Genomic DNA, 22,232 nt, shown 5'->3' with positions numbered 1-22,232 from the left:
TTAAGAGCTAAGGTCTATGGTGATAGGTGGGATGGGCTGAGAGAGGCTGAGGGGTGGGTTTTAAGAGCTAATGTCTATGGTGATAGGTGGGATGGGCTGAGAGAGGCTGAGGGGGTGGGTTTTAAGAGCTAATGTCTATGGTGATAGGTGGGATGGGCTGAGAGAGGCTGAGGCTGGGGTGGGTTTTAAGAGCTAATGTCTATGGTGATAGGTGGGATGGGCTGAGAGAGGCTGAGGGGGTGGGTTTTAAGAGCTAATGTCTATGGTGATAGGTGGGATGGGCTGAGAGAGGCTGAGGGGGGTGGGTTTTAAGAGCTAAGGTCTATGGTGATAGGTGGGATGGGCTGAGAGAGGCTGAGGGGGTGGGTTTTAAGAGCTAATGTCTATGGTGATAGGTGGGATGGGCTGAGAGAGGCTGAGGGGTGGGTTTTAAGAGCTAATGTCTATGGTGATAGGTGGGATGGGCTGAGAGAGGCTGAGGGGGTGGGGGTGGGTTTTAAGAGCTAATGTCTATGGTGATAGGTGGGATGGGCTGAGAGAGGCTGAGGGGGTGGGTTTTAAGAGCTAATGTCTATGGTGATAGGTGGGATGGGCTGAGAGAGGCTGAGGGGTGGGTTTTAAGAGCTAATGTCTATGGTGATAGGTGGGATGGGCTGAGAGAGGCTGAGGGGTGGGTTTAAGAGCTAATGTCTATGGTGATAGGTGGGATGGGCTGAGAGAGGCTGAGGGGGTGGGTTTTAAGAGCTAATGTCTATGGTGATAGGTGGGATGGGCTGAGAGAGGCTGAGGGGGTGGGTTTTAAGAGCTAATGTCTATGGTGATAGGTGGGATGGGCTGAGAGAGGCTGATTAAAGAGCTGAGGTCTATGGTGATAAGGGGATGGGCTGGCTGAGGGGTGGGTTTTAAGAGCTAAGGTCTATGGTGATAGGTGGGATGGGCTGAGAGAGGCTGAGGGGGTGGGTTTTAAGAGCTAAGGTCTATGGTGATAGGTGGGATGGGCTGAGAGAGGCTGAGGGGTGGGTTTTAAGAGCTAAGGTCCATGGTGATAGGTGGGATGGGCTGAGAGAGGCTGAGGGGGTGGGTTTAAGAGCTAAGGTCTATGGTGATAGGTGGGATGGGCTGAGAGAGGCTGAGGGGGTGGGTTTTAAGAGCTAAGGTCTATGGTGATAGGTGGGATGGGCTGAGAGAGGCTGAGGGGTGGGTTTTAAGAGCTAAGGTCTATGGTGATAGGTGGGATGGGCTGAGAGAGGCTGAGGGGGTGGGTTTTAAGAGCTAATGTCTATGGTGATAGGTGGGATGGGCTGAGAGTGGCTGAGGGGTGGGATTAAAAAGCTGAGGTCTATAGTGATAGGTGGGATGGGCTGAGAGTGGCTGAGGTGCAGGATTAAAGAGCTGAGGTCTATGGTGATAGGTGGGATGGTCTGAGAGTGGCTGAGGGGTGGGATTAAAGAGCTGAGGTCTATGGTGATAGGTGGGATGGGCTGAGAGAGGCTGAGGGGTGGGATTAAAGAGCTGAGGTCTATGGTGATAGGTGGGATGGGCTGAGAGTGGCTGAGGGGAGGGATTAAAGAGCTGAGGTCTATGGTGATAGGTGGGATGGTCTGAGAGTGGCTGAGGGGTGGGATTAAAGAGCTGATGTTTATGGTGATAGGTGGGATGGGCTGAGAGTGGCTGAGGGGAGGGATTAAAGATCTGAGGTCTATGGTGATAGGTGGGATGGTCTGAGAGTGGCTGAGGGGAGGGATTATAAGAGCTGAGGTCTATGATGATAGGTGGGATGGGCTGAGAGTGGCTGAGGGGTGGGATTAAAGAGCTGAGGTCCATGGTGATAGGTGGGATGGGCTGAGAGTGGCTGAGGGGGTGGGTTTTAAGAGCTAAGGTCTATGGTGATAGGTGGGATGGGCTGAGAGAGGCTGAGGGGGTGGGTTTTAAGAGCTATGGTCTATGGTGATAGGTGGGATGGGCTGAGAGAGGCTGAGGGGGTGGGGGGTGGATTATAACGCTGAGGTCTATGGTGATAGGTGGGATGGGCTGAGAGAGGCTGAGGGGTGGGATTAAAGAGCTGAGGTCTAAGGTGATAGGTGGGATGGTCTGAGAGAGGCTGAGGGGAGGGATTAAAGAGCTGAGGTCTAAGGTGATAGGTGGGATGGTCTGAGAGAGGCTGAGGGGTGGGATTAAAGAGCTGAGGTCTATGGTGATAGGTGGGATGGGCTGAGAGTGGCTGAGGGGAGGGATTAAAGAGCTGAGGTCTATGGTGATAGGTGGAATGGGCTGAGAGTGGCTGAGGGGTGGGATTAAAGAGCTGAGGTCTATGGTGATAGGTGGGATGGGCTGAGAATGGCTGAGGGGTGGGTTTTAAGAGCTAAGGTCTATGGTGATAGGTGGGATGGGCTGAGAGAGGCTGAGGGGGTGGGTTTTAAGAGCTAATGTCTATGGTGATAGGTGGGATGGGCTGAGAGAGGCTGAGGGGGTGGGTTTTAAAGAGCTAATGTCTATGGTGATAGGTGGGATGGGCTGAGAGAGGCTGAGGGGGTGGGTTTTAAGAGCTAAGGTCTATGGTGATAGGTGGGATGGGCTGAGAGAGGCTGAGGGGGTGGGTTTTAAGAGCTAATGTCTATGGTGATAGGTGGGATGGGCTGAGAGAGGCTGAGGGGTGGGTTTTAAGAGCTAATGTCTATGGTGATAGGTGGGATGGGCTGAGAGAGGCTGAGGGGGTGGGTTTAAAAGCTAATGTCTATGGTGATAGGTGGGATGGGCTGAGAGAGGCTGAGGGGGTGGGTTTTAAGAGCTAATGTCTATGGTGATAGGTGGGATGGGCTGAGAGAGGCTGAGGGGTGGGTTTTAAGAGCTAATGTCTATGGTGATAGGTGGGATGGGCTGAGAGAGGCTGAGGGGGTGGGTTTTAAGAGCTAATGTCTATGGTGATAGGTGGGATGGGCTGAGAGAGGCTGAGGGGCGGGATTAAAGAGCTGAGGTCTATGGTGATAGGTGGGATGGGCTGAGAGAGGCTGAGGGGGTGGGTTTTAAGAGCTAATGTCTATGGTGATAGGTGGGATGGGCTGAGAGAGGCTGAGGGGGTGGGTTTTAAGAGCTAATGTCTATGGTGATAGGTGGGATGGGCTGAGAGAGGCTGAGGGGTGGGTTTTAAGAGCTAATGTCTATGGTGATAGGTGGGATGGGCTGAGAGAGGCTGAGGGGGTGGGTTTTAAGAGCTAATGTCTATGGTGATAGGTGGGATGGGCTGAGAGAGGCTGAGGGGGTGGGTTTTAAGAGCTAAGGTCTATGGTGATAGGTGGGATGGGCTGAGAGAGGCTGAGGGGGTGGGTTTTAAGAGCTAATGTCTATGGTGATAGGTGGGATGGGCTGAGAGAGGCTGAGGGGGTGGGTTTTAAGAGCTAATGTCTATGGTGATAGGTGGGATGGGCTGAGAGAGGCTGAGGGGGTGGGTTTTAAGAGCTAATGTCTATGGTGATAGGTGGGATGGGCTGAGAGAGGCTGAGGGGGTGGGTTTTAAGAGCTAATGTCTATGGTGATAGGTGGGATGGGCTGAGAGAGGCTGAGGGGTGGGTTTTAAGAGCTAATGTCTATGGTGATAGGTGGGATGGGCTGAGAGAGGCTGAGGGGTGGGTTTTAAGAGCTAATGTCTATGGTGATAGGTGGGATGGGCTGAGAGAGGCTGAGGGGGTGGGTTTTAAGAGCTAAGGTCTATGGTGATAGGTGGGATGGGCTGAGAGAGGCTGAGGGGTGGGTTTTAAGAGCTAAGGTCTATGGTGATAGGTGGGATGGGCTGAGAGAGGCTGAGGGGTGGGTTTTAAGAGCTAAGGTCTATGGTGATAGGTGGGATGGGCTGAGAGAGGCTGAGGGGGTGGGTTTTAAGAGCTAAGGTCTATGGTGATAGGTGGGATGGGCTGAGAGAGGCTGAGGGGGTGGGTTTTAAGAGCTAAGGTCTATGGTGATAGGTGGGATGGGCTGAGAGAGGCTGAGGGGGTGGGTTTTAAGAGCTAAGGTCTATGGTGATAGGTGGGATGGGCTGAGAGAGGCTGAGGGGTGGGTTTACGAGCTAAGGTCTATGGTGATAGGTGGGATGGGCTGAGAGAGGCTGAGGGGTGGGTTTTAAGAGCTAATGTCTATGGTGATAGGTGGGATGGGCTGAGAGAGGCTGAGGGGGTGGGATTAAAGAGCTTTGTTTGTTAATGTATTATTGTATTATTGTTAAAATTACCATGTATGTAAAATGTATGTAGCAGAAAAGCTGAAAAAATATCCAAAATGTGTCCTCCGAAGAGGGTGTGTTGTAATGGCTACATACTGAGGAGCAGTTCCTGCTCGGTGGTGGAGGGGATCTGTTTGGGTTAGGGTTTGGGTCAGGGTTGGAGAGCTACGTGGGACCGAGGAGTGGTTCCTGCTCGGTGGTGGAGGGGATCTGTTTGGGTTATGGTGGGTTTGGGTCAGGGGTGGGTTTAAGAGCTACTATGGTGATAGGTGGGACTGAGAGAGGAGTGGTTCCTGTCTATGGTGATCGGTGGTGGAGGGATCTGTTTGGGTTGGGTTTGGGTCAGGGTTGGTGATAGGTGGGATACCGAGGAGTGGTTCCTGCTCGGTGGTGGAGGGATCTGTTTGGGTTAGGGTTTGGGTCAGGGTTGGAGTGATAGGCCGAGGAGTGGTTCCTGCTCGGTGGTGGAGGGGATCTGTTTGGGTTAGGGTTTGGGTCAGGGTTGGAGTACGTACCGAGGAGTGGTTCCTGCTCGGTGGTGGAGGGGATCTGTTTGGGTTAGGGTTTGGGTCAGGGTTGGAGTACGTACCGAGGAGTGGTTCCTGCTCGGTGGTGGAGGGGATGTGTTTACGTTAGGGTTTGGGTCAGGGTTGGGGTACGTACCGAGGAGTGGTTCCTGCTCGGTGGTGGAGGGGATCTGTTTACATTAGGGTTTGGGTCAGGGTACGTACCGAAGAGTGGTTCCTGCTCGGTGGTGGAGGGGATCTGTTTACATTAGGGTTTGGGTCAGGGTACGTACCGAGGAGTGGTTCCTGCTCGGTGGTGGAGGGGATCTGTTTGGGTTAGGGTTTGTGTCAGGGTACGTACCGAGGAGTGGTTCCTGCTCGGTGGTGGAGGGGATCTGTTGGGGTTCGGGTTTGGGTCAGGGTTGGGGTACGTACCGAGGAGTGGTTCCTGCTCGGTGGTGGAGGGGATCTGTTGGGGTTAGGGTTTGGGTCAGGGTACGTACCGAGGAGCGGTTCCTGCTCGGTGGTGGAGGGGATCTGTTGGGGTTCGGGTTTGGGTCAGGGTTGGGGTACGTACCGAGGAGCGGTTCCTGCTCGGTGGTGGAGGGGATCTGTTGGGGTTTGTCCATCCAGGGGGTAGCGTGCACCGCGACGCTCCAGTCACTCCAGGTGCCGATCTCCATGTCCTTAGCCGCCACCTGGACGATGTACTCCTTCCCTGCGTACGCATCCGTTATGGTGTGGGCCGTACTGTCTGACAACTCCACCTGAAACAAACCAATCAGAGAGAAGCACCATCCGTTATGGTGTGGACCGTACTGTCTGACAACTCCACCTGAAACACACCAATCAGAGAGAAGCACCATCCGTTATGGTGTGGGCCGTACTGTCTGACAACTCCACCTGAAACACACCAATCAGAGAGAAGCACCATCCGTTATGGTGTGGGCCGTACTGTCTGACAACTCCACCTGAAACACACCAATCAGAGAGAAGCACCATCCGTTATGGTGTGGGCCGTACTGTCTGACAACTCCATCTGAAACACACCAATCAGAGAGAAGCACCATCCGTTATGGTGTGGGCCGTACTGTCTGACAACTCCACCTGAAACACACCAATCAGAGAGAAGCACCATCCGTTATGGTGTGGGCCGTACTGTCTGACAACTCCACCTGAAACACACCAATCAGAGAGAAGCACCATCCGTTATGGTGTGGGCCGTACTGTCTGACAACTCCACCTGAAACACACCAATCAGAGAGAAGCACCATCCGTTATGGTGTGGGCCGGACTGTCTGACAACTCCACCTGAAACACACCAATCAGAGAGAAGCACCATCCGTTATGGTGTGGGCCGTACTGTCTGACAACTCCACCTGAAACACACCAATCAGAGAGAAGCACCATCCGTTATGGTGTGGGCCGTACTGTCTGACAACTCCACCTGAAACACACCAATCAGAGAGAAGCACCAGACAGCCAATCAGAAAGAAGAGGTAGAAACACAGGAAGTGTGCTATTATTGATTAAAACAAAGTGATGTAATAAATGACACAACAACGAACTAACAATACTGAGGATCACTGCTGATGTGGACCACATGGTCAGCATTAGTAGAGGCACTTCAACCCATTATGGAGAAAACAAATCTCCTTTAGGGAAACACTATTACACTGGAAATAACCAGTTCTACACCTGTCTGTGAACAAAACAACGTGTAGTTTCAACACTCTGCTCTCAGGCTGCTGCTCTCATACCGTCACCACTTCCCCTGACATGACGAATAGCAGGCTGCTGCTCTCATACCGTCACCACTTCCCCTGACATGATGGTCGAATAGCAGGCTGCTGTCACCACTTCCCCTGACATGACGAATAGCAGGCTGCTGCTCTCATACCGTCACCACTTCCCTGACATGACGAATAGCAGGCTGCTGCTCTCATACCGTCACCACTTCCCCTGACATGACGAATAGCAGGCTGCTGTTTCTCTACCGTCCCCTGACATGACGAATAGCAGGCTGCTGCTCTCATACCGTCACCACTTCCCCTGACATGACGAATAGCCGGACCACCAGAACCAAAGGTTTTTCATTGATCAAATAATGTGAAAATGTGGGAATGGAGGATTAAAACAAACAAACAACAAACAAACAATACATATTGAGTGTCATTGAATACTGCAAGGAAAGGATGGTTCCAACCTAGAGAGAAGAAGAAGAGAGAAACGATTGAAGAACTTCAGTCACTGAATACTGCAAGGCAAAATATTGAAGTGCCTTTGAACGGGGTATGGTAGTAGGTGCCAGGCGCACTGGTTAGATTGTGTCAAGAACTGCAACACTGCTGGGTTTTTACACACTCAACAGTTTCCTGTGTGTCAAGAATGATTCACCACCTAAAGGACATCCAGCCAACTTGACACAACTTTTCTGAAGCATTGTAGTCAACATGGGCCAGCATCCCTGTGGAACGCTTTCGACACCTTGTAGAGTCTATGACCTGATGTTCTGAGGGCACAAAGGGGAGTGGAACTCAGTATTCGGATGTAGTGTCCGACCAAACACACAGAACGTTGGCAACATACGATATTCATGTTCAAGACACATTTCATGGGTTTTATGAGAGTTTGGCGAATATTCCATCGACGTCCCACCTAGTTCACGACTTCATATATCAACTATACAGTCTACTGTCCAGGAAGAAATGTGAGCCCTGTCCTCTGTAGTATAATCAATGCGTACACTAACATTCTGCAAACACATTAAACCAGTGATGGAGGGATCAGGGCATCATGAGAACTCTGATCTATAGGGGCATCATGCATTGGTATTGAGATGAAACTCAGTATAATTTAGGCAGGATTCATCTGGTATTAGATGAAATGCATTGGTATGCATTGGATGAATAATGCATTGGTAGAGATGAATGGTAATGCATTGGTATTGAGATGAATGGTAATGCATTGGTATTGAGATGAATGGTAATGCATTGGTATTGAGATGAATGGTAATGCATTGGTATTGAGATGAATGGTAATGCATTGGAACTGCAGACTGTATAAAGGAAAGGTGATCTTTCACATTGTTCAACATACAGTGTAGATATAGTAGACAGTGTAGATACTACATTCACCCTGCTACTACAGTAGTGATAGAAAGGCTCTGACTCACGTGTTGCCACTGGTCTCTGATGAGGGGTCTGTATCGTAGGAAGTACTTCAGGGGGAAGGTTTCTACATCAGGCCAGGTAGAAGGGCTATTCCAGGTGACCTCCAGACGACGCACGTTGCTGGGGATGGGAGTGGCCACCACCCTTTCAGGGGGGTCTGGTTTCACTACAGGGAGAGAAATGGGTTGGGGTTCACATCACCACAATAAAATATATACAGTTGTCAGAAATGTACACACCTTAGCCAAATACATTTAAACTCAGTTTAATGTCAGAATAATAGTAGAAAAAAATATTTATTTCAGCTTTTATTCATTTATTCACACTCCCAGTAGGTCAGAAGTTTAAATACACTCAATTAGCATTTTATAGCATTGCCTATAAATTGTTTAACTTGGGTCAAACATTTTGAGTAGCCTTCCACAAGCTTCCCTCAATAAATTGGGTGAATTTTGGCCCATTCTTCCTCACAGAGCTGATATAACTGAGTCAGGTTTGTAGGCCTCCTTGCTCGCACACGCTTTTTCAGTTCTGCCACAAAATTTCTATAGGATTGACGTCTGGGCTTTGTGATGGTCACTCCAATACTTTGACTTTGTTGTCCTTAAGCCATTTTGCCACAACTTTGGAAGTATGTTTGGGGTCATTGTCCATTTGGAAGACCCATTTGCGACCAATCTTTAACTTCCTGATGTTGCTCGACTGATGTCTTGAGATGTTGCTCCAGTATATCCACGTACTTTTCCTCATGATGCCATCTATTCCTCATGAAGCCATCTATTTTGTGAAGTGCACCAGTCCCTCCTGCAGCAAAGCACCCCCACAACATGATGCTGCCACCCCCGTGCTTCACATTTGGGATGTGTTCTTCGGCTTGCAAGCCTCCCCCTGTTTCCTCCAAACAAAACGATGGTCATTATGGCCAAACAGTTCTATTTTTGCTTCATCAGTGTCAGGACACGGTTACGAACCCGGGTCTCCGGAGTGAGAAACAGTCACTTAACCAACTCAGCCACGAATAGTCGGCAGAAACCAGAAGATGAGGCAGACACAGCAGCTGAGGGTGTATTTAATTAGTAAAAAGTGAAGTCCTTCAGGAACACATGTAACTCCAGAACCTGAGGGGGTGGGTTTCCACAAGAACAAAGGTAATCCTCCAAGACAAAAAAAGGTAAATCCACAAGGTGGTAGATATAGCACAAAAAGCCTCAAAAGATACTCAAAAAATAAATAAACAAGAACAAAAAAACAGGATTCCACAAGAGCATCCAGGCGGGATCAACAAGAGTTAACAGAATACTAGGGCTGGGTGCTGGGCTACAAAGGCTGAGCAAAGGACTGAGGAAAACAAAGGGTTTAAATACAATCAGGGAACGAGGCACAGGTGCAAATAATAATGGGGATCAAGGGAAAACAAAAGGTCAAAAGGCACAATGGGGGCATCTAGTGACCAAAAACCGGAACAACCCTGGGTGACAGAATCCCTGTTAGGTTAGGGCTTTGACAGGGTCCTACCAGCTCTCTCAGGGTGGGAGCCCTGAACTCGGTGGTGAGGTCTGTTTGGGTCCAGTATGTCTTTGGCAGGAACCCAGGAGGCGCTCCTCGGGACCGTAGCCTTCCCAGTCCACCAGATACTGCCAGGACCTGCTGGTGGTGGAGGGGTTTGGGAATCAGTATCCGATGGCCCGGTGGTTAAGCTCGGCTGGCCTCCAATGACACGAGGCGGAGGGTGGTCTGTCTGCCGGGACAGGGGAGAAAAAACAACAGGTTTTAATAAGGTGGTGGAAATGTGGGATTAATCTTAGGGATCTGGGTAAGTGTAGGCGATAAGAAACTGGTTCCTCTCCTGGCAACATAAAGGGACCGATGTATTTTGGGACAGCTTGGAGACTCCACCCGTAGTGGTAAGTCTCTTGTGGTGGAGCCAGATCTCTGGGGTTAGGGGCGCAGGGTAGGCCCGGGACGGCGGTTTCTGCTTGGCTTGTTGGGTACCTCTGTGAGGGCATAAGTTTAAGACGGGTCTTCCTCCACATAAGCCGACAGTGGTCTGACGAACTTCAAGGCTGAAGGCACTCTGACTTCTGCCTCCTGGTCAGGGAACAATGGAGGGGCATAGCCAAACTGACACTCGTGCGGGGACATACCAGTGGAGGAGGAGCGCAAGGTGTTGTGCGGTTCCTGCTCGGCCCAAACAATGAAGGAGGACCATGTGGACGGGTTTTGGGTCATACATCGGAGGGTGGCTTCCAGCTCTTGATTCATCCTCTCTGTTTGGCCGTTGGACTCGGATGGTACCCTGAAGATAGACTGGCAGAAGTACCCATGAGTTGGCAGAAGGCCTTCCAAAACCTTGAGGCGAACTGGGGACCTCTGTCAGAAACCATATCTTGAGGAATGCCGAAGACTCAGAACACATGATTAATTACCAACTCAGCCGTCTCCTTGGCAGAAGGTAACTTAGTCAGAGGGACGAACCTGGCCGCCTTTGAAAACCTGTCGATTATGACTAGGATAGTAGTATGCCATGGGATGGAGGAAGGCCAGTAATAAAGTCCAACGAGATATGGGACCAGGGTCTGTGGGGAATAGGTAAAGGGTGAAGGAGTCCTTGAGGGCGGAGGTGAGAAGATTTGCCCTGGCAGCACACGGGGCAGGCATTCACGAAAGAGGCACGTCTTCTCTTATGGTAGGCCACCAGAACTTACGCTGGATGAACTCCAGGTGCGACCTACGCCTGGGTGACAGGTGAGGCAGAGGGTGCCCCCACAGAAGGACCTGAGTCTGACACTGCCTTGGGATAAACAACCGATTCAGGACCCCCTTTCGGTTCCGGTTCGATAGCCGAGCTCGTCTCACGGTATCCTCAACCTGAAACACACCAATCGGAGCCACCATCTTAGCAGCAGGAAGGACAGGCATGTCCGTGTCATCTCGAATGGCAGGAGCGTAACTCGGGACAGGGCATCCGGTTTGAGTTCTTCGACCCTGTCGATAGGTGAGGATAAACTGGAATCGATTGAAGAGACCATCAGAGAGAAGCTTGTCTAGAGTTCAACCGCTTCGCCTGCTGGATAACTCCACCTTTTGTGGTCCGTAATCACTTGAAGCGGGTGAGAAGCCCCTTCGAGGCAGTGTCTCCATTCCTTCAATGCCATCTTAACCGCTAGGAGCATCCCCCATCGTAGTTCCTCTCAGGGGTAAGCCGGTGTGAGAAGTCTGACGGATGAAGCTTCTTGTCTTCACCCCTCTGAGACAGGACAGCTCCAACACCAACCTCTGAGGCGTCTACCTCCACCACAAACGGTTCATCCAGTCGGTAGTATCAGGATGGGAGCAAAAAGCACCATCCTTTGAGTCCTTGGAAGGCCGTCTCAGCTGACTCTTCCCCACAAAAACCTTGCATTGCCACCCTTGGTTAAAGCTGAGAGAGGGGCTGCCACCAAGCTGAAGTTCTTGATGAACTTAAAACAAAGTTTGTGAAGCCCAAACGCTGAACTTCCTTAACGAATTTGGGGGTGGGCCAATCCGCTACCGCCCCTACCTTCCTGGGGTCCATTTGGACTAGACCGGGTTCCACTACAAATCCCAGGAATTGTACTCGGGATGAATGGAATTCACATTTTCCGGCTTAACGTACAGATGGCTGTCTAGGAGGTGTTTGAGTACTTGTCTGACATGCTTTGTGTGTTCTTGAAGAGAGCTCGAAAAGATGAGGATGTCATCCAAGTAAACAAACACAAATATGTTAAGCATATCCCTAAGCACATCGTTTATGAGCGCTTGGAACACCGCTGGGGCGTTGGTCAACCGAAGGGCATCACCAAGTATTCATAGTGACCAGTAGGCGTTGAACGCGGTCGTCACCAGGTCTGATCCGCACAAGATGGGCTGCTGCTCTCAGGTACCGTCACAACTGCTTCCTGGAAGGCTGTGGAATAGCGGGACCACCAGAACGGTTTTGGCATTGAGTCAAATAATGTGAAAATGTGGGAATGGAGGATCCAAACCAAACCAAAAAACAATACATATTGCTCCCGCCTGCAAGGAAAGGGATGGACAAGGCCTAGCTTCAGAGCGTCCTTGATGAAGTGCCTTGAACGGGGTATGGTAGTCAGAGAAATCCATAGCAGCTCGTTCGGGTGGCAAGATAGGGAAAGATCCGACCCCTATGGTAGCAAGTGCCAAACAGTTCGATGGGGCAATCATAAGGTCTATGGGGTGGTAGCATGGTGGCCCTCTGTTTACACAAATACCAGTTTGAGTGTCAAGAATGATTCAACACCTAAAGGACACTCGGGTCAGGTCGATGGATTCTAAAGATCGGTAGTCAACATGGGCCAGCATTTTACATGTAGAGTCTATGACACTGCTTGATAGTGCCCAAGACCAGTCGATGTCAGGTTTGGCTGTGTGCCAGGGGTATCCAAGGACACAGAACTCGGAACACGAGATCAAATGAAAGTTCATCAATTCCTTGTTTTGTGAAACTGAAAGTCCAGGAGGTAGTGACATGAGTGACAAGTCCAGATCAAAGGGCTTCCATCCAAGGAAGTAACCCTGTGAGTCACTTAGTAGGTTCAAAGGGAACGCCATTCTCCTTACCCAGAACCATCCATGAAGTTACCTGCGGCTCCATGGCAGAACTCAGTCTAACCAAGGCTATGAAGGTGAAGCATTGGTATTGAGGTGACTGGAATGCAGTTGGATTGAGATGAATGGTATCTTTCCCGTTACAGTTCCCACCTGGTCTTGAGATGAATGGTAATTCCCTGGAGCCCGGGACACGTGGAATGGTAATGCATTGGTTTGAGATGAATGGTAAGACAGCGTCGCTCCTCATGCATTGGTCTCTCTCAGCCTGAGATGAATGGTAATGCATTGGTATTGAGATGAGCGGGATAATGCATGGGTACTCGAGATGCTGGGAATGCATTGGTATTGGATGAACGGTTGATTCTATTGAGAGATGGTAATGCATTGGTATTGAGATGAATGGTAATGTCCTGGTGGTTGAGATGAATGGCCAGTTCATCTTGGAACTGTCGGAAAGGCCTTTCAGAAAGCACAAGGTGATCTTTCTCGTTGTTCAACCATCAGCTGCTGCCACCGTGCGGAACTGGATACTAGTCCATTCACCCTGCTACCAGTAGTGAGAGAAGGGCTGTTTGGCTGAGTCAGGACCACTGCTTGGGGGTTGAAACACTCGTTTGAATTCCTCAACAAAGGCAGGTTTCTACACAGGCCAGGAACTATGGGCATCCCACACAGCAGTGACCCAGGCCAGGGCTTTTTCCGTTGCTGGGTGATGGGATGGCGATCCACCCGGTCGGTGGGGAACGACTGGTTGCAGCTACAGGGAGAGAAATGGGTTGGGGTTCACATCACTTGGATCACCTAAGAACCGTTGGGGAGGTACAGTTCAGCCAGAGGGTTAACTGCCAAATACGTGAATCAGTTTACTGTCAGAACTGTTGCCGAAAAAAATCGATCAGATATCTGCTTTTATTCAAGTCACATCTCCGACAGAAGATGAGAATGTCTAGCCATTAAGCCTTTTGCTGCCAAATTGTTTAACCGTGGCATTGGACAGTCTCCTGGTGGTGGGACAGCATTCCTGGGAACTTGCCTCTGGGTTCATTTTGGCTCTGTGTTTCTGTCAGGACCCTGATTAACTGAGTCAGGGTCTCCGGAGTGAGAAACAGTCACTTTCAGTTCTGAGCCACAAAATTTCGGCAGAACCCAGAAGATGAGGCAGACATGGTCACTCCAGTACTTGAGACTTTGGTGTATTTAATTTAGCCAAAAGTGAAGTCCTTCAGGAACACATGTCCATTTGGAAGAACAAAGGTAATCCTCCAAGACAAAAAGGTAAATCCACAAGGTGGTAGGTATAGCACAAAAAGCCTCAAAAGATACTCAAAAAAATAAATGAACAAAAAAACAGAATTCCACAAGAGCATCTACCGGGATCAACAAGAGTTAACAGAATATTAGGGCTGGGTGCTAACATACAAACACTGAGCAAAGGACTGAGAAAACAAAGGGTTTAAATACAATGCCAGGGGAAACGAGGCACAGGTGGGATAATGGGGATCAAGGGAAAACAAAAGGTCAAAAGGCACAATGGGGGCATCTAGTGACCAAAAACCGGAACAACCCTGGCCAAATCCTGACAATCAGACCAGAGGACATTTCTCCAAAAAGTACGATCTTTGTCCCCATGTGCAGTTGCAAACCGTATTCTGTCTTGTGGAAAGCAGACTTAACCAGGTTTTCCTCTAGGATTTTTCCTGTGCTAAACTAAATTCTATTTATTTTTTTACCCTTAAAAACTCCCCAGTCCTTAACGATTGCAAGCATATCCATAACATGATTCAGCCACCACTATGCTTGAAAATATGAGGGGTGCTTCTCAGTAATGTGTTGTATTGGAATTGCCCTAAACAAAACACTTTGTATTCAGTATTACTTTAGAAACCTCCAGATGATGGACTGATAGCTGAAACATTCAGATGATGGGCTGATAGCTGAAACATTCAGCTGATGGGCTGATAGCTGAAACATTCAGCTTACTGGCTGATAGCTGAAACCTCCAGATGATGGACTGATAGCTGAAACATTCAGCTGATGGGCTGATAGCTGAAACATTCAGATGATGGGCTGATAGCTGAAACATTCAGCTGATGGGCTGATAGCTGAAACATTCAGATGATGGGCTGATAGCTGAAACATTCAGCTGATGGACTGATAGCTGAAACATTCAGCTGATGGGCTGATAGCTGAAACATGCAGGTGATGGGCTGATAGCTGAAACATGCAGGTGATGGGCTGGTAGCTGAAACATGCAGGTGATGGGCTGATAGCTGAAAAATTCAGACAATGGGCTGATAGCTGAAACATTGGTGCCGGAGGTGATGGCTACCGTTTTACGGGCTCCTAACCAACTGTGTTGTGTTTTTTTGCGTTTTTTTTTTGCGTTTTTTTGCTTTTGCGTTGTAACTTATTTTGTACACAATGTTTCTGCCACCATCTATTACAACTGAAAAGAGCTTCTGGATGTCAGAAAAGCGATTACTCACGTCGAACTGGACAAAGATTTTTTCTTTAACGTGTCGTAGGCAAAGGATTTACTGCTGATACCGGACCAGGCCCAAATCATTGTCATTAGCATAAAGAAAAGACAGCGATACAGGGGACGCAGGTCCAGGTACCTTGTGAGAGTTCATCTGTGATTGGGTAACCCGCCTCTACCATCCGCCTTATTGGCCAACGTGCAATCACTGGAGAATAAACTGGATGAGCTTCGTTCAAGACTATCTTACCAACGGGATATTTAAAAACTGTAATATCTTATGTTTCACAGAGTGGCGGCTGAACGACAACATAGATAATATACAGTTGGCTGGGTTTTCCATGCATCGGCAAGATAGAACGGATGCCTCTTGTAAAACAAGGGTGGAGGTCTGTGTCTATTTGTCAACAGCTGGTGTGAAAAATCTAATATTAAGGACGATTTATCAACGTTTTGCTCGCCTGAGGTAGAGTGTCTCATGATAAACTGTAGACCACATTATTTATAGCAAAATTTCATCTATATTTTCGTATTTTCTATTTACCACCACAACCCGATGCTGAAAAAACACTAGACCACCTTTATTCCACACACAGAGACACGTACAAAGCTCTCCCTTGCCCTCCATTTGGCAAATCTGACCATAATTCTATCCTCCTGATGCCTACTAAAGCAGGAAGTACTAGTGACTCGCTCAATACGGAAGTGGTCAGATGATGCAAATGCTAAGCTACAGGACTGTTTTGCATACACAAACCAGAAGCCGTGGATTACAGCCAACATCCGCGCTGAGCTAAAGCATAGAGCTGCCACATTCAAGGAGCGGGACTCTAACCCAGACGCTTATAAGAAATCCCGCTATGCCCTCAAACATACCATCAAACAATCCAAAGCATTAATACAGGACTAAGATTGAATCTTACTGCACTGACTCCAGCACTGAACTGCCCAGTAACACGAGCCTACCAGACAAGTTCAATTACTTCTATGCATTCTTTGAGGTAAACAACACTGAAGCATGCATGAGAGCACCAGCTGTTCCTGATGACTCTGTGATCACGCTCGCAGTAGCCGATGTGAGTAAGACTTATCCAATTTACAGTAGCTATGACATTGAAATAATACCATGCTATTGTTTGAGAGAGAGCACCATTTTGAACATGAAAAGTTATTTATAAACAAATCAGGCACATTCTTGATACAATTTTTTTAACAGAAATACAATGGTTGATTGGGATCAGTCTAAAACGTTGCACATACATTGCTGCCATCTAGTGGCCAAAATCTAAATTGCTGGGCTGGAATAATACATTATGGCCTTTCTCTTGCATTTCAAAGATGGTACAAAACAAATACAAAATAACGTTTTATTTTTCTTTGTATTATCTTTTACCAGATCTAATGTGATATTTTCTCCTACATTCCTTTCACATTTCCACAAACTTAAAAGTGTACCAAGAATTTGCATATCCTTGATTCAGGGCCTGAGCTGCAGGCAGTTAAATTTGGGAATGTCATTTTAGGCGACAATTTAAGAAAAAGGGGCGGATCCGTGATGTTTGAGCTAACGTAGGCTAACGCGAACATTTCCCAGGACATAGACATATCTGATGTTGGCAGAGAGCTTAAATTGAGAGCATGCTGCCTGGTATGGCAACTGCTCGACCTACAACCTCAAGGAGCTACAGAGGGTAATGTGTACGGCCCATTACATCACTGGGCCAAGCTTCTGCCATCCAGGACCTCTACACCAAGGAACTACAGACGGTACGTAGTACTGCCCATTACATCACTGGGCCAAGCTTCTGCCATCCAGGACCTCTACACCAAGGAACTACAGACGGTACGTAGTACTGCCCATTACATCACTGGGCCAAGCTTCTGCCATCCAGGACCTCTACACCAGCCGGTGTCAGAAGAAGGCCATAAAAATGGCCAAAGACTCCAGCGACCCTAGCCACAGATGGTTCTCTCTGCTACCGCACGGCAAGCTGTACCGGAGCGCCACATGTTCCTCTGTTAATCATCTGTTTCCTTCCTTCACATGTTCCTCTGTTCATCGTCTGTTTCCTTCCTTCACATGTCCCTCTATTCATCGTCTGTTTCCTTCCTTCAGATGTTCCTCTATTCATCTGTTTCCTTCAGATGTGCCTAGTGAACCTGCAACCACAACACATCAATAACACTTAACATAAGATCTCCTCTAAGCATTACAGGGATATGGCTCTGAATATATATAGCAACACCTCCCCCGGGTGGCAGGGTTGCCTAGTGGTTAGAGCGTTGGACTAGTATCCGGAAGTTTGCAAGTTCAAACCCCCGAGCTGACACGGTACAAATCTGTCGTTCTGCCCCTGAACAGGCAGTTAACCCACTGTTCCCAGGCCGTCATTGAAAATAAGAATTTGTTCTTAACTGACTTGCCTGGTTAAATAAAGGTAAAATGAAAAAAAAGCATTCCTGTCGCTTTATATCCTTGTATTGCTACTGATGTATCATCAAAGGAATTATCATTTCATGAACCTTATTTCTAAGGCTACATATATTAACATGGGCTGTTTTCAGCCCTTTCCTGGGTAGCTGATCAGAGATATACATAATACTGAAAAGAGCAGACAAAGCAAGATAAAAAAAATATAAATTCACCAGTCCATTAATCAGTTTGTGCTTGTGTGCTGCGGGGGTTGAAGCTACGAACCCATACTGTAGGCTTGGCTCTCTCATCCCTTCCAGACCTCTGAGTCTGTCCCAAATGGCTCGCTATTCCCTGTGGGAACGACTATTAACGACTATTAATGATGACTGACATATGCTGTCTGTCCTAACAAACTTCTGTCGTCTGTCCTAATGAGTTTAAAGAAAATATAATTAGGCTGCCTGCAGGTTGCTGTTGTAGAGAGTTGGCTATAAAATAAACAATGACTGCTGTGATGTGAAGGTTGACACAGCCTGATAGGACAGGTTGTTCTGAGTGATATTTGGCTGGTGAGGTGAGTTGACATCAAGGTTGACACAGCCTGATAGGACAGGTTGTTCTGAGTGATATTTGGCTGGTGAGGTGAGTTGACATCAAGGTTGACACAGCCTGATAGGACAGGTTGTTCTGAGTGATATTTGGCTGGTGAGGTGAGTTGACATCAAGGTTGACACAGCCTGATAGGACAGGTTGTTCTGAGTGATATTTGGCTGGTGAGGTGAGTTGACATCAAGGTTGACACAGCCTGCGATACAACAAAAACAACCATGGTCTACGTACCTATGTTGATCTCTTCAAAGGTGATGGTGGTGGAGGCTTTTCCCAGGGCGTTGACAGCTGTAACGTTGACTCTGTAGGGGTAGCTACTGAACACCTCAGGGAACAGAACGTGGCAGCGGTTCTTATGGACCACATCCCTTGTTACTTCTAGGGACTCCTGGTTGTGTCTGAGAGGAGAGAGAGGAGAGAGCGAGAGAGAACAACAGAAGGGGAAGATGACAGAGAGGAGGGAGGATGACAGAGAGATGGTGTCTTATTATGTTAGAGAAGGTGTTGTCTTACTATGTTAGAGAAGGAGATGTTGTCTTATTATTTGGAGAAGGAGATGTCTTATTATGTTAGAGAAGGAGATGTTGTCTTATTATTTGGAGAAGGAGATGTCTTATTATGTTGGGGAAGGAGATGTTGTCTTATTATGTTAGAGAAGGAGATGTCTTATTATGTTAGAGAAGGAGATGTAATATTATGTTAGAGAAGGAGATGTTTTCTTATTATGTTAGAGAAGGAGATGTCTTATTATGTTACAGAATGAGGTGTTGTCTTATTATGTTAGAGAAGGAGATGTCTTATTATTTTAGAGAAGGAGATGTCTTATTATGTTACAGAAGGAGATGTTGTCTTATTATGTTAGAGAAGGATATGTCTTATTATGTTACAGAAGGAGATGTTGTCGTATTATGTTAGAAAAGGAGATGTCTTATTATGTTAGAAAAGGAGATGTTATCTTGTTATGTTAGAGAAGGAGATGTTATCTTGTTATGTTAGAGAAGGAGATCTCTTGTTATGTTGGAGAAGGAGATGTTGTCTTATTATGTTAGAGAAGGAGATGTCTTATTATGTTGGGGAAGGAGATGTTGTCTTATGTTAGTGAAGGAGATGGTGTCTTATTATGTTAGAGAAGGAGATGTCTTATTATGTTAGAGAAGGATATGTCTTATTATGTTAGAGATGGAGATGTTTTCTTATGTTAGTGAAGGAGATGTTGTCTTATGTTAGTGAAGGAGATGTTGTCTTATTATGTTAGAGAAGGAGATGTTGTCTTATTATGTTGGGGAAGGAGATGTTGTCTTATTATGTTAGTGAATGAGATGTTGTCTTATTATGTTAGAGAAGGAGATGTCTTATTATGTTAGAGAAGGAGATGTCTTATTATGTTAGAGAAGGAGATGTTGTCTTATGTTAGTGAAGGAGATGTTGTCTTATGTTAGAGAAGGAGATGTTGTCTTATGTTAGTGAAGGAGATGTTGTCTTATGTTAGTGAAGGAGATGTTGTCTTATGTTTGTCTTATTATGTTAGAGAAGGAGATGTTGTCTTATGTTAGAGAAGGAGATGTTGTCTTATGTTAGAGAAGGAGATGTTGTCTTATGTTAGTGAAGGAGATGTTGTCTTATTATTTTGGGGAAGGAGATGTTGTCTTATTATGTTAGAGAAGGATATGTCTTATTATGTTACAAAATGTTACAAAATATATGTCTTATATTACAGAAGGAGTTGAAGTCTTGAAAACTTCCTTCACACTGCAACTGTTTTCCAAAACAAAATTCAGCCATGGTGATTTTGGTGTTGTCAGTACCTAAGGGCCTCTGAACCAGGGTGCTGAAGGGCTTTCTCAGATCTCTATAGGAGTGGTTGTTAATGAGGCTCAGAGTGTGGGTTGTAGTGTGGGTTGTTATTTTATTTTTTTATTTTTTATTTCACCTTTATTTAACCAGGTAGGCTAGTTGAGAACAAGTTCTCATTACAATTGCGACCTGGCCAAGATAAAGCAAAGCAGTTCGACACAAACAACAACACAGAGTTACACATGGAATAAACAAACGTACAGTCAATAATACAGTAGAAAAATAAGTCTATATACAATGTGAGCAAATGAGGTGAGATAAGGGAGGTAAAGGCAAAAAAAGGCCATGGTGGCGAAGTAAATACAATATAGCAAGTAAAACACTGGAATGGTAGATTTGCAGAGGAAGAATGTGCAAAGTAGAGATAGAAATAATGGGGTGCAAAGGAGCAAAATAAATAAATTAATTAAATACAGTTGGGAAAGAGGTAGTTGTTTGGGCTAAATTATAGATGTACAGGCTATGTACAGGTGCAGTAATCTGTGAGCTGCTCTGACAGCTGGTGCTTAAAGCTAGTGAGGGAGATAAGTGTTTCCAGTTTCAGAGCTTTTTGTAGTTTGTTCCAGTCATTGGCAGCAGAGAACTGAAAGGAGAGGCGGCCAAAGGAAGAATTGGTTTTGGGGGTGACCAGAGAGATATACCTGCTGGAGCGCCTGCTACAGGTGGGTGCTGCTATGGTGACCAACAAGCTGAGATAAGGGGGGACTTTACCTAGCAGAATCTTGTAGATGACCTGGAGCCAGTGGGTTTGGCGATGAGTATAAAGCGAGGGCCAGCCAACGAGAGCGTACAGGTCGCAATGGTGGGTAGTATATGGGGCTTTGGTGACTAAACGGATGGCACTGTGATAGACTGCATCCAATTTATTGAGTAGGGTATTGAAGGCTATTTTGTAAATGACATCGCCGAAGTCGAGGATTGGTAGGATGGTCAGTTTTACAAGAGTATGTTTGGCAGCATGAGTGAAGGATGCTTTGTTGCGAAATAGGAAGCCAATTCTAGATTTAACTTTGGATTGGATATGTTTGATGTGAGTCTGGAAGGAGAGTTTACAGTCTAACCAGACACCTAAGTATTTGTAGTTGTTCACATATTCTAAGTCAGAGCTGTCCAGAGTAGTGGTGTTGGACAGGCGGGCAGGTGCAGACAGCGATCGGTTGAAGAGCATGCATTTAGTTTTACTTGTATTTAAGAGCAATTGGAGGCCACGGAAGGAGAGTTGTATGGCATTGAAGCTCGCCTGGAGGGTTGTTAACACAGTGTCCAAAGAAGGGCCAGAAGTATACACAATGGTGTCGTCTGCGTTGAGGTGGATCAGAGACTCACCAGCAGCAAGAGCGACATCATTGGCATGGTAGGATAGATATAGGTCTGTAGCAGTTTGGGTCAAGAGTGTCCCCCCCTTTGAAGAGGGGGATGACCGCAGCTGCTTTCCAATCTTTGGGAATCTCAGACGACACGAAAGAGAGGTTGAACAGGCTAGTAATAGGGGTGGCAACAATTTCGGCAGATCATTTTAGAAAGAAAGGGTCCAGATTGTCTAGCCCGGCTGATTTGTAGGGGTCCAGATTTTGCAGCTCTATCAGAACATCAGCTGAACGGATTTGGGAGAAGGAGAAATGGGGAAGGCTTGGGCGAGTAGCTGTGGGGGGTGCAGTGCTGTTGACCGGGGTAGGAGTAGCCAGGTGGAAAGCATGGCCAGCCGTAGAAAAATGCTTGTTGAAATTCTCAATTATGGTGGATTTATCAGTGGTGACAGTGTTTCCTATCTTCAGTGCAGTGGGCAGCTGGGAGGAGGTGTTCTTATTCTCCATGGACTTTACAGTGTCCCAGAACTTTTTTGAGTTAGTGTTGCAGGAAGCAAATTTCTGCTTGAAAAAGCTTGCCTTGGCTTTTCTAACTGCCTGTGTATAATGGTTTCTAGCTTCCCTGAACAGCTGCATATCACGGGGGCTGTTTGATGCTAATGCAGAACGCCATAGGATGTTTTTGTGTTGGTTAAGGGCAGTCAGGTCTGGGGAGAACCAAGGGCTATATCTGTTCCTGGTTCTACATTTCTTGAATGGGGCATGGTGAGGAAGGCACTTTTAAAGAATAACCAGGCATCCTCTACTGATGGGATGAGATCAATATCCTATATAATATGCAATGAGGCAGTGATCGCTGAGATCCTGATTGAAGACAGCAGAGGTGTATTTAGAGGGGAAGTTGGTTAGGATTACATCTATGAGGGTGTCTGAGTTTATGGCTTTGGGGAGGTACCTGGTAGGTTCATTGATAATTTGTGTGAGATTGAGGGCATCAAGCTTAGATTGTAGGATGGCCGGGGTGTTAAGCATGTTCCAGTTTAGGTCACCTAGCAGCACGAGCTCTGAAGATAGATGGGGGG

At 47.2% G+C, this 22,232-nt stretch overlaps 1 protein-coding gene across 1 annotated transcript in view; it reads right to left on the bottom strand.

The window, feature by feature from the left end:
- Positions 1 to 22,232, bottom strand: part of LOC115121466 (ciliary neurotrophic factor receptor subunit alpha-like) — a 219,896-nt gene that overhangs the window by 31,301 nt on the left and 166,363 nt on the right. The window contains exons 4-6 of the mRNA XM_065017119.1: positions 18,221 to 18,387; positions 7,895 to 8,058; positions 5,297 to 5,486 (exon numbers count right to left, since the gene is read on the bottom strand). Coding sequence (XP_064873191.1) covers positions 5,297 to 5,486; positions 7,895 to 8,058; positions 18,221 to 18,387 — 521 coding nt within the window. The remainder of the gene's footprint in view (positions 1 to 5,296; positions 5,487 to 7,894; positions 8,059 to 18,220; positions 18,388 to 22,232) is intronic.

This window comes from Oncorhynchus nerka, linkage group LG4 (assembly GCF_034236695.1).
Source record: "Oncorhynchus nerka isolate Pitt River linkage group LG4, Oner_Uvic_2.0, whole genome shotgun sequence".
NCBI classification, from domain to species: Eukaryota; Metazoa; Chordata; class Actinopteri; order Salmoniformes; family Salmonidae; genus Oncorhynchus; species Oncorhynchus nerka.
Note: the sequence above shows the minus strand (reverse complement) of the source record. Positions and strands in the feature narration are given on the sequence as shown.